The 17501-nt window shown below is 50.0% G+C and overlaps 1 protein-coding gene and 1 long non-coding RNA gene across 2 annotated transcripts; both read left to right on the plus strand.

Annotated features, from left to right (window-relative positions):
* Positions 1-3048: 3048 nt before the first annotated feature.
* LOC148140866 (class I histocompatibility antigen, F10 alpha chain-like) lies at positions 3049-6854 on the plus strand. The gene is made up of 4 exons (XM_087979779.1): positions 3049-3319; positions 3436-3714; positions 5775-5894; positions 6814-6854. Exons 1-4 carry the CDS (start codon positions 3109-3111, stop codon positions 6852-6854), a joined length of 651 nt encoding a protein of 216 aa, XP_087835905.1. The 5' UTR covers positions 3049-3108.
* Positions 6855-7525: 671 nt separating this feature from the next.
* On the plus strand, positions 7526-15811 carry LOC148140867 (uncharacterized). The gene is made up of 2 exons (XR_015753097.1): positions 7526-7599; positions 15361-15811. It is a non-coding gene; the product is annotated as an uncharacterized LOC148140867 (long non-coding RNA).
* Positions 15812-17501: the final 1690 nt, after the last annotated feature.

Below are 17501 nucleotides of genomic sequence, written 5' to 3' on the forward strand. Positions count from 1 at the left end.
GATGGCTCTGCTGACCCCTCAGCAGAATACCTCGATGGTCAATGTACAGACTTGTACATACGAATGATTAATTCTGATCTATGTATGTAAAGAAATGGAATGTATATGTATGTATGGCATCACCATTTGTATAGATATCAAAATAATTTTACAGGCAGAGCCCTTCTCACCACCAGCCAAGCCATGTCTTGGTGCTTGTTGGAAAGTTCTGGCGATGAGGCATTCTGCCAAATGGCTTTGACAGTCTGCTCAGGGAACCGCTCGATAGGATCCGCCCTCTCCTTTTCCCGAAGGGTCTCAAGGACACTACGTGCTGACCACTTCCTGATGGACTTGTGGTCAAAGGTGTTTTTCTTCATAAACTTCTCCACGGAGGACAGGTGATACGGAACGGTCCAACTACTCGGAGCGTTCCGCGGCAGCGAGGCCAGGCCCATCCTTCGCAACACCGGGGACAGGTAGAACCTCAGTACGTAGTGACACTTGGTGTTTGCGTACCGGGGATCCACGCACAGCTTGATGCAGCCACACACAAAGGTGGCCATCAGAGTGAGAGTGGCATTGGGTGTATTTTTTCCCCTGTTGCCCAGATCTTTGTACTGCGAGTCCCTTTGGACCCGGTCCATCTTTGACCTCCATATAAACTGGAAGATGGCCCGGGTGACTGCAGCGGCACAGGTTTTGGGAATAGGCCAGACCTGTGCCACGTATAACAGCAATGGCAGTGCCTCACACCTGATGACCAGGTTTTTACCCACAATGGAGATTGGTGGGAAACCAGGCTATGATGAGGAGATAATACGTTTCCAAATGGATATTGGCTAGGAGAATGGGCCAGACTCTGACAGGTGGAGGTTAATGTGGATAAGTGTGGGGTTGTTCATTTTGGCTGGAAAATAAGACAAATTGTTATTGCACTGGGAAGCAGATTCACAGTGTGTCAGTGCAGAGGGATTTGTGTGTTTTTGGGCATGAATTGCAGAAATTGGATATGCAGGTGCAGCATATAATAAGAAAGGTAAATGGAATACTGGCATTTATTGCAAAAAAGTGTTGTTACAATAATATAAGGCATTGCTGAGACCACACCTGGAGAATGATGTCCAGTTGTGGTCTCCTTACCTAAGGGAGGATGTGGTGACATTGCAGGCAGTTCAGACGAGGTTCACCAGGCTGGTTCCAGGGATGAAAGGGTTATTGTACGAGAAGCAATTGTATAGCTTGGCTTATACTTACTGACAATCAGAGGAATGAAGGGAGATTGATTGAGGAATATAAAATGCTAAAGGGGATTGATAAGATTGATATCTAGCAGATGTTCCCTTTGTGGGAGAGTCTCGAACAAGAGGTCATAGGTATAGAGAGAGAGGAGGTAGGTAAGATCGCCATGATCATGTTAAATGGTGGAGTGGACTCAAAGGGCTGACTTGCCCACTCTCCCTCTGAATTCCTGTGTTACTAGAATTAACTGAAAATGTGTTTGATAACAGCAAATCAAGTATAGTACTGGAATATATTATCTGTTGTCATTAAAACAGAAAAAAACAAATTGTAAAGTAAACAAATCTAGTAATGAAGGAATATTTTTAACAAATGAAGAAATTGAAGGGATGATCATTAATATTATTCATGTTTAGTTATGAGCCAATCAGCAAACAGTGTGATAACTAATGAATTGAGGACCGGAGGGACATTAAAGAGAACATTTGACTGTCACGGTCCATTCATGATCTGGAGATAGTTTTGAATCATGTTGTGCAGATATATTGTGACCCCTTTGGGACAGCTGGGACTTGGAGTAGGGCATTCTGGGAAACTGCCCAAAAGAAGCCAACTCATTCTGTTTAATTTGTGAGGAATGGATTAACCAACAAGAACAAATGTAAAAACACTGCAATAAATAGAGGAAATTGTACAGAAGGTAGATTCATAGATTTGCACATCTCAGAAACAGACCCTGGGGAAAAAAACTTGGCTATTCACCTTATTTATGCCCCTCGTGTTTTTATAAACTTCAGGGAAAATAGCCCCAGCCTATTCAGTCTCTCACTATAGCTCCAAACCTTCTAAATCTTTTCTGAACCCTTTCACATTTCCTATTGCAGGAAGTACAGAATTTAATACAGCATTCGGAAAGTGGCTGAATCAATGTCCTGTACAGCTGCAACATGATATCCCAACTCCTGTACTCAATCCACTGACCCATAAAGGCAAGGAGACCAAACACCTTCTTCACTATCCTGTCAGTCTGTAACTCCACCTTCAGGAACTATGACTCTACACCCCAAGGTCTGTTTGTTTGGCAACACTCCCCAGCACCCTACCATTAACTGTGTAAATGCTGCTATGATTTACACAAAATGCAACATCTCATATTTCTCAAAATTAATCTCCATCTGCCACTCCTCAGCCCATCTGATCAAGGTCCCATTGTACTCTAAGATAACCTTCCTCACTGCCCACTACATTTCCTGTTTTGGTGTCATCTGTAAACGAACCATTACGAACCATTCCCTCCTATATGCTCATCCAAATCATTTATAAAACTGACAGAAAGCAGTGGACACAGGTAGTGAGTAACTTAAAGAGAGTTACCTTCATCTCCATTCCGCCAGGCTCAGGGGAAGAGTCCCACGCAGGGAGAGGGTCCTTGTAAATAACACACAGAGTCCGATCGTGGGCCAGAGCCTGTGGGAGGCTGACAGAGTGGTCACAGACAGACATGGACTACATCCCCCAGAATGCAGCCTGTGATTGAAACAAATGACCAGAAGGACTGGGCCTGTCGTTCCAGGACAGTGGGAATGTGAGCGCTGGAATTCTGACCCGGATCGGAGAGCCCATTCCCTATCTGCTCCAGGTTGAGGGGTGAGGCAACCACTGGAGAAAGGGTCAGTGCTGCCCGAGTCTGGGGCCCTGGAGATTAGCACCGTGTGTAACCCCCCTCTCCCTGGCCCTGATACAGGATCCCCCTTCCCCTTTGATCAGATTGTTCCTCTGGTTATTAATGATTAATTATCTATGACTGTTTGATCACCAACAGGAATTCACATTTTTCAACGGATAACTACTGTTGAGGTCAGTGATGACGGCAGCATTAAGAGATCGATGAGATTTGGATTTGATGGAAAGGACTTTATCAGTTTAGACCCAGACAGAATGAGATGGATCGCATCCAATCCCATTGCAGTGATGACTAAAGAGAAATGGGATTCTGATGATTCCTGGAACAACTACTGGAAAAGACACCTGGAAGATGCATATATTGAAAATTTGAACACATACCTGAAAGCTGGAAAGGAATATTTCACAAGGAAAGGTATGTATTTCAGTTTTGTTCCATGTTCCGATCTAACCTCACTGATCTGTGAAACCGCTCTCCCATTCCATTCAGTGTCTGTCTATTGTTTGTGGTTTCACCCTTTCCCATCACAGTTCAGCCTGAAGTGTTCATCTCCAGGAGGGAGCCCAATGGTCAGGACAAGCCGCTCACTCTCTCCTGCCTGGTCACTGGGTTTTATCCTGTAGACATCGAGATGACCTGGCTAAGGAATGGAGAGGTCATGTCTGAGACCCAATCCTCGGGGGTTCGACCGAACCACGATGGGACCCATCAGATCCAGAAAGAGATTGAGATCAATGCTGGGGATGAGGATCAATACTCCTGTCACATTGAACACAGCAGCCTGGCAGAGGCCCAGCTCTATCAGTGGGGTAAGGGACTGGTGTGTGTGTGTGTGTGTGTGTTCTGTGTCTGTGTGTCTGTGTCTGTGTGTGTGTGTGTGTGTGTGTGTCTGTGTGTGTGTGTCTGTGTGTGTGTGTGTCTGTGTGTGTGTCTGTGTGTGTGTCTGTGTGTGTGTGTATCTGTGTGTGTGTGTGTGTGTACATGTGACAGATGGAACCATTTAGAGGACACTTTTTCACTTCCTTGTTTGCAACTACCCACCTTGTTCTCTGTGTTGATATGTCATGTTGGTCTCACTGAGTTAAAGATTTCAATTCTAAGTATGAAAGGGCCTCTGAATCCCAAGCTTCCAGAGCCTTTTGGGGATTCCAGATTCCCACAACCCTGTTATTGGTGAAGTATTCGTTGATTTCCCTCTGGAATAATCTCACTAGAATTACAAGAAGATTCTCTTGTATTCCAGGCTTCAGCACCAGACATGGGCCCAGATTGTCCAGCAGCCAGACAGTCAGAGACTGAGAGAGGAGGGACTGGACCCCTCAGAATTCCTGACTCACTCATGGGATTTGTCTGGGAAGTTTCAACTTCCGATGGACAATTACCTCGCATCTGGAACCCTCTGGAAAGATCTCAGGGTCTGAGGTTAGGGATTGGAAGCTTCTTTAACTCCTAGTGTGATGATGCTGCCACTTTAAAAGGTTGTTGGTGTCCTAGTTTTTGTTTTGAAGGGAGGTTGTAAGGCAGAGGCAACAAACCTGCCGCTGATGATGACTGAGGTAAGCCAGTTGTGAGGCCTTGGGGTTTTTTAAGTTGGAACAATAGAAGCAGTCTGAATGGGCGTGGCCAGCTCTCACAGATCCAGATTTCGCAGTTTGGTTTTTTTCAGTTACCACAGAAGCCTTTGGGGTCTCAAAAGAGTTGGCAGCTTCAGTGAGTGTCACCTGGCTACTACTTTCTACATTTATTTCTTGATATTATTTCCTCCTGGATTGGAGAACTGCATGTAAGAATCTTTGTCTGAAATTACCTTTTTTCCAAGATGTTTATAGGACGTTACAATATTGCTGCAGTTAATTAGTAATAGGTACCGTATTCGGTTGCATTTTTCAATTGTAAGTTATTCTAAATTTCTTTTTCTTTTGTTTGTATTTTAATGACAGCGTTTAAATAAATTATGTTTTGCTTAACGTCGAGTTATTTGACCACCTGCGTTGTATCTGGAACACTGCATTTCCCATTCAGCTTTAAAATAAGAAACAGTTCAGATCTAGACTTCTTCAAATATTTTGAGGGGGCCTGGTTTGGTCCCTAACACCAGAGAGCTGGAAAGCCGACCATCTCCAAACGTACTGCTGATCCCACCATTCACACACTGACAAGGATATCTGGTCAGCGTGGGCAAGTTGGACTGAACATACACACTTGTTGTGTGACTCTTTAACTCTTTGACTCCATCCCCTCAAAATACATAACCTGACATTCTGCAACCAACACTTGACCTCTCCCCAGCACCAACACCAGCTCACCGCCTCCAGACGTCTGTCAGACTCGCAGTGCATCACCCTGGACAGATAACTGGGACACAACACAGAACTCCACAACTGGATCCCTAACAAGGCCCCCTCACCAGCCCACTGTGGCACCCAAACCCCATTCCATTGGTACTCAACATCCCCAACACTCACCAGTGAGTTCCCAAACTGCCCCTTGCCCAACCACTGAGGAAGTGCCTTTCTGGGTACCTAACTACACCCCTCCAACCATTCACTCACTCCTTCACCTCACCCAAGGCCGATCTACCCCACCAGCACTAGTAAGGACAGGACACAGAGATACTGGGGAGAATGGGAACTGAACTGTCTGGGGAGGTAACCCCCAGGACAGGTACAACACGATGTTTATACCCCTATCAATGGGATCCTTGGTGACTTCACTGGAGAGTGAAATCGGGAGAGGGTCAAACCTGCATTTCAGCCAATCCCAACAATTCCCAACAGCTCGGAGCAGTTATAATTGTTCCCAATTAACACAGGGTTAGAAATAAATCCAGGAACAGAGAGAATCCTGATATATTTCCAATGTGTTTCAGAAAATCTGAAAAGCAATTGGCTGCATTCCCAACTTGGAAGTCTCATTGCATCAATGGTCATTCTATTGGCTGTTATTGTCGGGATAGTCGGAATAATCATCTGGAAATGGTCACGGAGAGGTAAGAATCAGAGAGAGGGGAATGTAGAACTGAGGGGACAGAGTGAGTGTGGGGGGATCTCCAGTACTGGGAGTACAGGGCACTGTGGGGAATGGAACTGATTGAATTCCCACACACAGATCCACACGTATAAACACGTCTCGTTCCCTGTCTGATCTTCCTTTGGACCAGGTCTAATATTTATCATTAAACCCACTGCACCTAATCAGATCCTCACTGACTGAATATTAATGGAATGGAAGGGATTTTCTGCATCTCCATTAAGTGTAAGGATGGACGGGAGTGTGGGAATGAGGATTTCTGACACAATCCCTGTAAAACCTTCCTTCCTGCCTTGTTTGGGCACCATCACCTTGATAAATTTTGAAGATCTCTCTCCCTTAATGAGTTTGTACAGTTTTGGATGACTTATTACTTTGGTTTGACCCTGGGCGTGTGACTCTGATACCGATCATGTTATTCCAGGCATTTGGTTTGTCTCCAGTCCCACCGTATTTTTAATGTTTTGGAATGATCTCTCTGCCCCATTTAATGGGATTCTGGATCATCCCTTCTCTTGTTATCCAGCTGTTGACACTTTCCTCCCACCATCTGACATTTGTGATCACCTGCAGAGACTCCACTCACCCCATTTGGATGATCTTTTGATCTCTCTGCCCATTGATCTCCCTGCTGATAAATTCGGTGTCTGTGAGATTCTCTCTCACTTCACCTGAGGAAGGGGCTACGCTCAGAAAGCTTGTGATTTCAAACAAACCTGATGGACTGTAACTTGGGGCCGTGTGTGATTTCTGACTGTGTTCACACGAGTCCAATACCAACACCCCCACATCAATCTCCATCCCCTCACTTGTTGTGTTCTCACTCTCTGAGAATGGATTATTCCCCATCCTAATGGACATTTATTTTGTTTCTGCAGGTTCACCAAATGGGACTTACACAACAGCTCCCAGTAAGTGACCGAGGGGACAGAGTGTTGGGAATGATGGATAAGGTAATGGGAGGTGTAGAGTAGATTCCCTACAGTGTGGAAACAGACCCTTCAGCCCAACAAGTCCACACAGACCCTCCAAAGAGTAACCTGCCCAGACCCATTCCCCTACCCTATATTTACCCCTGACTAACACACCTAACACTATGGGCAATGTAACATGGCCAATTCACCTGACCTGCACACCTTTGGATTGTGGGAGGAAACCGGAGCACCCGGAGGAAACCCACACAGACACAGGGAGTATGTGCAAAGTTCGCAAGTCATCCGAAGTGGGAATTGTACCCGGGTCCCTGGTGCTGTGAGGCAACAGTGCTAACCACTGAGCCACCGTGCTGCCCCTATTAGAGTGTAGAGTTATATTTGCCAGGGTGTTGCTCAGGGTGATGGGTCCATCTCCTCACAATGCTGTTTCTCAGCCAACACTCTCTTATCGTCCTGTTTCTCTACTCCATGTCCCCAGTGTCTCTCCTTCGAATTGTCACCCTCCATTCTCTTCCCCCACTGCCCCTCCCTCCACTCACTCACCCTTAATTCCCACTGGGGGGTGCTCGGAGAGTCTGGTTAGTTAGTGCTGAGGGCGATTAAATCCTGGGTCCAGTGAGTGATGGAGAATATCTCACACTGTCTCATTTTATATTTGATATAACTTCTCACATTCTGTTTTTATTTTCTCAGCTTCTGATATCTCTGGTGCAGCTTCTTCATGATTCAGTAAGTGACATGTCAACTTTTCTCTGACTGAAATTTATTCAGATTTATATTCTCTAGATTTATTTGTAGCATTTTCGCATCCCTCCTGACCCTGTTCCACCCTCCCAGACACTGTTCAACCCTGTCAGACTAATTCCCCTCCCCTCCTGACCCTGTCCCACCCTCCCAGACACTGTTAAACCCTGTCAGACTAATTCCCCTCCCCTCCTGACCCTGTCCCACCCACCCAGATACTGTTAAACCCTGTCAGACTAATCACCCTCCCCTCCTGACCCTGTCCCACCGTCCCAGAACACTGTTAAACCCTGTCAGACTAATTCCCTTACCCTCCTGACCCTGTCCAACCCTCCCAGTCACTGTTAAACCCTGTCAGACTAATACCCCTCCCCTCCTGACCCTGTTCCACCCTCCCAGTCACTGTTAAACCCTGTCAGACTAATTCCCCTCCCCTCCTGACCCTGTCCCACCCTCCCAGGCACTGTTAAATCCTATCAGACTAATTCCCCACCCCTGCTGACCCTGTCCCACCCTCCCAGACACTGTGAAACCATGTCAGACTAATCCCCCTCCCCTCCTGACACTGACCCACCCTCCCAGACACTGTTAAACCCTGTCAGACTAATTCCCCTCCACTCCTGACCCTGTCACCCCCTCCCAGTCACTGTTAAACCCTGTCAGACTAATCCCCCTCCCCTCCTGACCCTGTCCCACTCTCCCAGAACACTGTTAAACCCTGTCAGACTAACTCCCCTCCCCTCCTGACCCTGTCCCAACCTCCCAGTCACTGTTAAACACTGTCAGACTAATTCCCCTCCCCTCCTGACCCTGTCCCACACTCCCAGTCACTGTTAAACCCTGTCAGACAAATCCCCTCCCCTCCTGACCCTGTCCCACCCTCCCAGACACTGTTAAACCCTGTCAGACTAATTCCCTTCCCATCCTGACCCTGTCCCTCCCTCCCAGTCACTGTTAAACCCTGTCAGACTAATTCCACTACCCACCTGACCCTGTCCCACCCTCCCAGACACTGTTAAACCCTGTCAGACTAATTCCCCTCGCCTCCTGACCCTGTCCCTCCCTCCCAGTCACTGTTAAACCCTGTCAGACTAATTCCACTACCCACCTGACCCTGTCCCACCCTCCCAGACACTGTTAAACCCTGTCAGACTAATTCCCCTCCCCTCCTGACCCTGTCCCAGCCTCCCAGTCACTGTTAAACCCTGTTAGACTAATTCCACTCCCCTCCTGACCCTGTCCCACCCTCCCAGTCACTGTTAACCCTGTCAGACTAATTCCCCTCCCCTCCTGACCCTGTCCCACCATCCCAGACACTGTTAAAGCCTGTCAGACTAATTCCCCTCCCCTCCTGACCCTGTCCCACCCTCCCAGACACTGTTAAACCCTGTCAGACTAATTCCCCTCCTCTCCTGACCCTGACCCACCCTCCCAGACACTGTTAAACCCTGTCAGACTTATTCCCCTCCCCTCCTGACCCTGACACACCCTCCCAGTTACTGTTATACCCTGTCAGACTAATTCCCCTCCCCTCCTGACCCTGTCCCACCCTCCCAGACACTCTTAAACCCTGCCAGACCAATTCCCCTACCCTCCTGACCCTGTCCAACCCTCCCAGTCACTGTTAAACCCTGTCAGACTAATACCCCTCCCCTCCTGACCCTGTTCCACCCTCCCAGTCACTGTTAAACCCTGTCAGACTAATTCCCCTCCCCTCCTGACCCTGTCCCACCCTCCCAGGCACTGTTAAATCCTGTCAGACTAATTCCCCACCCCTGCTGACCCTGTCCCACCCTCCCAGACACTGTGAAACCATGTCAGACTCATCCCCCTCCCCTCCTGACACTGACCCACCCTCCCAGACACTGTTAAACCCTGTCAGACTAATTCCCCTCCACTCCTGACCCTGTCACCCCCTCCCAGTCACTGTTAAACCCTGTCAGACTAATCCCCCTCCCCTCCTGACCCTGTCCCACTCTCCCAGAACACTGTTAAACCCTGTCAGACTAACTCCCCTCCCCTCCTGACCCTGTCCCAACCTCCCAGTCACTGTTAAACACTGTCAGACTAATTCCCCTCCCCTCCTGACCCTGTCCCACACTCCCAGTCACTGTTAAACCCTGTCAGACAAATCCCCTCCCCTCCTGACCCTGTCCCACCCTCCCAGACACTGTTAAACCCTGTCAGACTAATTCCCTTCCCATCCTGACCCTGTCCCTCCCTCCCAGTCACTGTTAAACCCTGTCAGACTAATTCCCCTCGCCTCCTGACCCTGTCCCTCCCTCCCAGTCACTGTTAAATCCTGTCAGACTAATTCCACTACCCACCTGACCCTGTCCCACCCTCCCAGACACTGTTAAACCCTGTCAGACTAATTCCCCTACCCACCTGACCCTGTCCCTCCCTCCCAGACACTGTTAAACCCTGTCAGACTAATTCCCCTCCCCTCCTGACCCTGTCCCAGCCTCCCAGTCACTGTTAAACCCTGTTAGACTAATTCCCCTCCCCTCCTGACCCTGTCCCACCCTCCCAGTCACTGTTAACCCTGTCAGACTAATTCCCCTCCCCTCCTGACCCTGTCCCAACATCCCAGACACTGGTAAAGCCTGTCAGACTAATTCCCCTCCCCTCCTGACCCTGTCCCACCCTCCCAGACACTGTTAAACCCTGTCAGACTAATTCCCCTCCTCTCCTGACCCTGACCCACCCTCCCAGACACTGTTAAACCCTGTCAGACTTATTCCCCTCCCCTCCTGACCCTGACACACCCTCCCAGTTACTGTTATACCCTGTCAGACTAATTCCCCTCCCCTCCTGACCCTGTCCCACCCTCCCAGACTCTCTTAAACCCTGCCAGACAAATTCCCCTACCCTCCTGACCCTGTCCCACCCTCCCAGACACAGTTAAACCCTGTCAGACTAATTCCCCTCCCCTCCTGACCCTGACCCACCCACCCAGACATTGTTAAACCCTGTCAGACTAATTCGCCTCCCCTCCTGATCCTGTCCAACCCTCCCAGACACTGTTAAACCCTGTCAGACTAATACCCCTCCCCTCCTGATGCTGTCCCACCCTCGCAGTCACTGTTAAACCCTGTCAGACTAATTCCCCTCCCCTCCTGACCCTGCCCCATTCTTCCAGACGCTGTTAAACCCTGTCAGACTAATTCCCCTCCCCTCCTGACCCTGTCCCACCCTCCCAGACACTGTTAAACCCTGTCAGACTAATTCGCCTCCCCTCCTGACCCTGTCCCACCCTCCCAGTCACTGTTAAACCCTGTCAGACTAATTCCCCTCCTCTCCTGACCCTGACCCACCCTCCCAGACACTGTTAAACCCTGTCAGACTAATTCCCCTCCCCTCCTGACCCTGTCCCACCCTCCCAGACACTGTTAAACCCTGTCAGACTAATTCCCCTCCCCTCCTGACCCTGTCACCCCCTCCCAGTCACTGTTAAACCCTGTCAGACTAATCCCCCTCCCCTCCTGACCCTGTCCCACTCTCCCAGAACACTGTTAAACCCTGTCAGACTAACTCCCCTCCCCTCCTGACCCTGTCCCAACCTCCCAATCACTGTTAAACACTGTCAGACTAATTCCCCTCCCCTCCTGACCCTGTCCCACACTCCCAGTCACTGTTAAACCCTGTCAGACAAATCCCCTCCCCTCCTGACCCTGTCCCACCCTCCCAGACACTGTTAAACCCTGTCAGACTAATTCCCTTCCCATCCTGACCCTGTCCCTCCCTCCCAGTCACTGTTAAACCCTGTCAGACTAATTTCCCTCGCCTCCTGACCCTGTCCCGCCCTCCCAGTCACTGTTAAACCCTGTCAGACGAATTCCCCTACCCACCTGACCCTGTCCCTCCCTCCCAGACACTGTTAAACCCTGTCAGACTAATTCCCCTCCCCTCCTGACCCTGTCCCAGCCTCCCAGTCACTGTTAAACCCTGTTAGACTAATTCCCCTCCCCTCCTGACCCTGTCCCAGCCTCCCAGTCACTGTTAACCCTGTCAGACTAATTCCCCTCCCCTCCTGACCCTGTCCCACCCTCCCAGACACTGTTAAACCCTGTCAGACTAATTCCCCTCCTCTCCTGACCCTGACCCACCCTCCCAGACACTGTTAAACCCTGTCAGACTTATTCCCCTCCCCTCCTGACCCTGACACACCCTCCCAGTTACTGTTATACCCTGTCAGACTAATTCCCCTCCCCTCCTGACCCTGTCCCACCCTCCCAGACACTGTTAAAGCCTGTCAGACAAATTCCCCTACCCTCCTGACCCTGTCCCACCCTCCCAGACACTGTTAAACCCTGTCAGACTAATTCCCCTCCCCTCCTGACCCTGACCCACCCTCCCAGACATTGTTAAACCCTGTCAGACTAATACCCCTCCCCTCCTGACCCTGACCCACCCTCCCAGACATTGTTAAACCCTGTCAGACTAATTCGCCTCCCCTCCTGATCCTGTCCAACCCTCCCAGACACTGTTAAACCCTGTCAGACTAATACCCCTCCACTCCTGATGCTGTCCCACCCTTGCAGTCACTGTTAAACCCTGTCAGACTAATTCCCCTCCCCTCCTGACCCTGCCCCATTCTTCCAGACACTGTTAAACCCTGTCAGACTAATTTCCCTCCCCTCCTGACCCTGTCCCACCCTCCCAGTCACTGTTAAACCCTGTCAGACTAATTCCCCTCCTCTCCTGACCCTGACCCACCCTCCCAGACACTGTTAAACCCTGTCAGACTAATTCCCCTCCCCTCCTGACCCTGTCCCACCCTCCCAGACACTGTTAAACCCTGTCAGACTAATTCCCCTCCCCTCCTGACCCTGTCCCACCCTCCCAGTCACTGTTAAATCCTGTCAGACTAATTCCCCCCCCCTCCTGACCCTGTCCCACCCTCCCAGTCACTGTTAAACCCTGTCAGACTAATTCCCCTCCTCTCCTGACACTGACCCACCCTCCCAGACACTGTTAAACCCAGTCAGACTAATTCCCCTCCCCTCCTGACCCTGTCCCACCCTCCCAGACACTGTTAAACTCTGTCAGATTAATTCCCCTCCCCTGCTGACCCTGACCCACCCTCCCAGACACTGTTAAACTCTGTCAGACTAATTCCCCTCCTCTCCTGACCCTGTCCCACCCTCCCAGTCACTGTTAAATCCTGTCAGACTAATTCCCCTCCCCTGCTGACCCTGTCCCACCCTCCCAGACACTGTTAAACCCTGTCAGACTTATTCCCCTCCCCTCCTGACCCTGACCCACCCTCCCAGTCACTGTTATACCCTGTCAGACTAATTTCCCTCCTCTCCTGACCCTGTCCCACCCTCCCAGACACTCTTAAACCCTGTCAGACTTATTCCCCTCCCCTCCTGACCCTGAACCACCCTCCCAGTCACTGTTATACCCTGTCAGACTAATTCCCCTCCTCTCCTGACCCTGTCCCACCCTCCCAGACACTCTTAAACCCTGCCAGACAAATTCCCCTACCCTCCTGACCCTGTCCCACCCTCCCAGACACTCTTAAACCCTGCCAGACAAATTCCCCTACCCTCCTGACCCTGTCCCACCCTCCCAGACACTGTTAAACCCTGTCAGACTAATTCCCCTCCCCTCCTGACCCTGACCCACCCTTCCAGTCACTGTTAAACCCTGTCAGACTAATACCCCTCCCCTCCTGATGCTGTCCCACCCTCCCAGTCACTGTTAAACCCTGTCAGACTAATTCCCCTCCCCTCCTGACCCTGCCCCATTCTTCCAGACACTGTTAAACCCTGTCAGACTAGTTCGCCTCCCCTCCTGACCCTGTCCCACACTCCCAGACACTGTTAAACCCTGTCAGATTAATTCCCCACCTCTCTTGACCCTGACCCACCCTCCCAGTCACTGTTAAACCCTGTCAGACAAATCCCCTCCCCTCCTGACCCTGTCCCACCCTCCCAGACACTGTTAAATCCTGTCAGACTAATTCCCTTCCCATCCTGACCCTGTCCCTCCCTCCCAGTCACTGTTAAACCCTGTAAGACTAATTCCCCTACCCTCCTGACCCTGTCCCTCCCTGCCGGACACTGTTAAACCCTGTCAGACTAATTCCCCTACCCTCCTGACCCTGTCCCACCCTCCCAGTCACTGTTAAACCCTGTTAGACTAATTCCCCTCCCCTCCTGACCCTGTCCCACCCTCCCAGTCACTGTTAAACCCTGTTAGACTAATTCCCCTCCCCTCCTGACCCTGTCCCACCCTCCCAGTCACTGTTAAACCCTGTTAGACTAATTCCCCTCCCCTCCTGACCCTGACCCACCCTCCCAGACACTGTTAAACCCTGTCAGACTAATTCCCCTCCTCTCTTGACCCTGACCCACCCTCCCAGTCACTGTTAAACCCTGTCAGACTAATTCCCCTCCCCTCCTGACCCTGTCCCACCCTCCCAGTCACTGTTAAACCCTGTCATACAAATCCCCTCCCCTCCTGACCCTGTCCCACCCTCCCAGACACTGTTAAACTCTGTCAGACTAATTCCCTTCCCATCCTGACCCTGTCCCTCCCTCCCAGTCACTGTTAAACCCTGTCAGACTCATTCCCCTACCCTCCTGACCCTGTCCCTCCCTGCCGGACACTGTTAAACCCTGTCAGACTAATTCCCCTCCCCTCCTGACCCTGTCCCACCCTCCCAGTCACTGTTAAACCCTGTTAGACTAATTCCCCTCCCCTCCTGACCCTGTCCCACCCTCCTATGCACTGTTGACCCTGTCAGATTAATTCCCCTCCCCTCCTGACCCTGTCCCACCCTCCCAGTCACTGTTAACCCTGTCAGACTAATTCCCCTCCCCTCCTGACCCTGTCCCACCCTCCCAGACACTGTTAAACCCTGTCAGACTAATTCCTCTCCCCTCCTGACCCTGTCCCACCCTCCCAGTCACTGTTAAACCCTGTCAGACTAATTCCCCTCCTCTCCTGACCCTGACCCACCCTCCCAGACACTGTTAAACCCTGTCAGACTAATTCCCCTCCCCTCCTGACCCTGTCCCACCCTCCCAAACACTGTTAAACCCTGTCAGACTAATTCCCCTCCCCTCCTGACCCTGTCCCACCCTCCCAGTCACTGTTAATTCCTGTCAGACTAATTCCCCTCCCCTCCTGACCCTGTCCCACCCTCCCAGTCACTGTTAAACCCTGTCAGACTAATTCCCCTCCTCTCCTGACCCTGACCCACCCTCCCAGACACTGTTAAACCCTGTCAGACTAATTCCCCTCCCCTCCTGACGCTGTCCCATCCTCCCAGACACTGTTAAACCCTGTCAGACTAATTCCCCTCCCCTCCTGACCCTGGCCCACCCTCCCAGACACTCTTAAACCCTGCCAGACAAATTCCCCTACCCTCCTGACCCTGTCCCACCCTCCCAGACACTGTTAAACCCTGTCAGACTAATTCCCCTCCCCTCCTGACCCTGTCACCCCCTCCCAGTCACTGTTAAACCCTGTCAGACTAACTCCCCTCCCCTCCTGACCCTGAAGTATTTGCCTCGTATCTGTCCATTCCTGACCTTGTGGGTTTCCTGGGCCCCACCGCAGGACATTCCTGGAGCTTCATTGCAGAATAACGGGATTCTCCTGTTCCAGTGTGAACATGGACATCATTGTCTATCTTTTCATATCACAGCAGACACACAGAATTACAGCTCATTGTTCACACTCAATTCCTTCAGGACTGAGATCAATTTTTCTGGGAATGTGTTTCCACAGATTGAGCAGTGGATCCCAGATCCCAGGTTTGGATCCTAATTCTTCAAGTGGGACCTTCTCAAGTCGTGTTTCCATCCCGTCTCAGAAATGTGAGCAGTGTCACCGTCAGAGGGATCTTCACAGATGGTTCCTCCCTCACACTTTCTCATCCTCACTCTCTTCAGTGGGTCACTGATTGACCTGAAATGAAGCAACATTCTGAGGGAACTTGGAGACAGTTTTTATATTGAAAGAAATTGATTTTGCATCTGGCGTTAACAAATTTCAACTGTTATGTCAACCTCTGCACATAAATATCAGTTTTACAAATTCGAATTCTTAAATAAATATATAAATATTATACATCTGAGTTATTGTTGAATACTAAAATCTATCACTACTTATCACCATTGTTTAACTACAATCACCAATATGTGTCATTTGTCATCATTAAAAGTTATTTATTGACTTATTAATTTTGATATTTTTATTAATATTACAAGAACGATTCTATTCATTTACACAGCAGCAGCTTGTGGCTCTTGGAACCAGCAGATGCTGAGCTTCAATTCAATGTGAACTGGGGGAGTTAAGACCATATCCATCTGCCTCTATTGTAAAATCCAATTCCCAGATGATAACTCCATACCCGTCAACACAATCAGGGAAAGTCCATTCCCAGAGAGTGGGAACACATAAGTGTGAGGGAATGGAGATTGTGTCAGAACCTGATGGAGATTCTGGACATCGCTTCCATTCCATCGATATTCCCTGAGGATGTGTGTGTGTGTGTGTGTGTGGTGGGTTTGATGACCAACATCAGACTTGTACTAAAGGACATAACTGCTAGACTGGGTCTGCAGCAGGTCGTGAGGGAACCAACAAGAGGGAAAAACATACTTGATTCCATCTTTCCAATCTGCCAGCTGCAGGTACAAATGTCCATGACAGTCTCAGTGAGAGTGACCATCGCACTGTCCTTGTGGAGGCAAAGTCCCACTGTCACATTGGGAATAACCTCCATCGTATTGTGTGGTACTATCACTGTGCTAAATGGAACAGACTTGGATCAGATCTAGCAGCTCAAGCCTGGGTATCCATGAGGCACTGTGGGCCACCAACAGCAGCAGAACCATACTCCAGCACAATCTGTAACCTCATGGCCTGGCATAACCCCCACTGAACCATTAACACCAAGCCAGCGGATTAACCCTGGTTCAATGGGGAGTGCAGGAGGGCATCCCAGGAGCAGCACCAGACATACCTGAAGATGAGGTGCCAACCTGGTGAAGCCACCAAACAGGACGACTTGCATGTCAAATAACATAAGCTGCAAGTGATAGACAGAGCTAAGCGATCCCACAATCAACGGATCCGATCTCAGCTCTGCAGTCCTGCCACATCCAGCCAACTCACTGGAGGCTCCACAAATATTCCCACTCTCACTGATGAAACAGCCCATTACACCAGTGTGAAAGATAGGCCTGAAGGTTTCACAGCAATCTTCAGTCAGAAGTGTCATCTCAGCCTCCTCCAGTGGTCCCCAGCATTACAGATACCAGTCTTCAGCCAATTCAATTCACTCCACGTGATATCAAGAAACAGTTGAAGACACTGGGTACTGCAAAGGCTTCAGGCCCTGACAACATTCAGGCAATAGTACTGAAGGCTTGTGCTCGAGAACTTGCCACTCCCCTATCCAAACTGTTCCAGTCCAGTTACAACACTGGCATCTACCCAACAATGTAGAAAATTGCCCAAGTATATCTTAGACACAAAAAGCAGGACAAACCCAATCTGCCCCATCAGTCTCCTCTCGATCATCAGTAAAGTGATGGAAGGTGTCATTAACAGTGCTATCAAGCAGCACCTGCTCAGCAATAACCTGCTCAGTGACGCCCAGTTTGGGCTCTGCCAGGGTCACTCAGCTCCTGACCTCAATACAGCCTTGGTTCGAACATGGACAAAAGAGCTGAATTCCAGAGGGGAGGTGGGAGTGACAGCCCCTGACATCAAGGCTGCATTCGACCGAGTGCGGCATCATGGAACTCGAGCAGAACTGGAACCAATGGGTATTGGGGGAAAACTCTCCAATGGATAGAGTCATACCTGACACATAGGAAGGTGGTCTTGGTTGTTGGAGGTCAGTCATCTCAGCTCCA

Source organism: Chiloscyllium plagiosum, unplaced genomic scaffold (genome assembly GCF_037043375.1).
Source record: "Chiloscyllium plagiosum isolate Xiang-an unplaced genomic scaffold, Cpla_swu_hap1 HiC_scaffold_35, whole genome shotgun sequence".
NCBI classification, from domain to species: domain Eukaryota; kingdom Metazoa; phylum Chordata; class Chondrichthyes; order Orectolobiformes; family Hemiscylliidae; genus Chiloscyllium; species Chiloscyllium plagiosum.

Coding starts and splice junctions, on each gene's coding strand:
- LOC148140866 (XM_087979779.1), top strand. CDS start 3,109: ATGAGATTTGGATTTGATGGAAAGGACTTTATCAGTTTAGACCCAGAC. Junction 3,320..3,435: donor GGAATATTTCACAAGGAAAG/GTATGTATTTCA, acceptor TTCCCATCACAG/TTCAGCCTGAAGTGTTCATC. Junction 3,715..5,774: donor GGCCCAGCTCTATCAGTGGG/GTAAGGGACTGG, acceptor AATGTGTTTCAG/AAAATCTGAAAAGCAATTGG.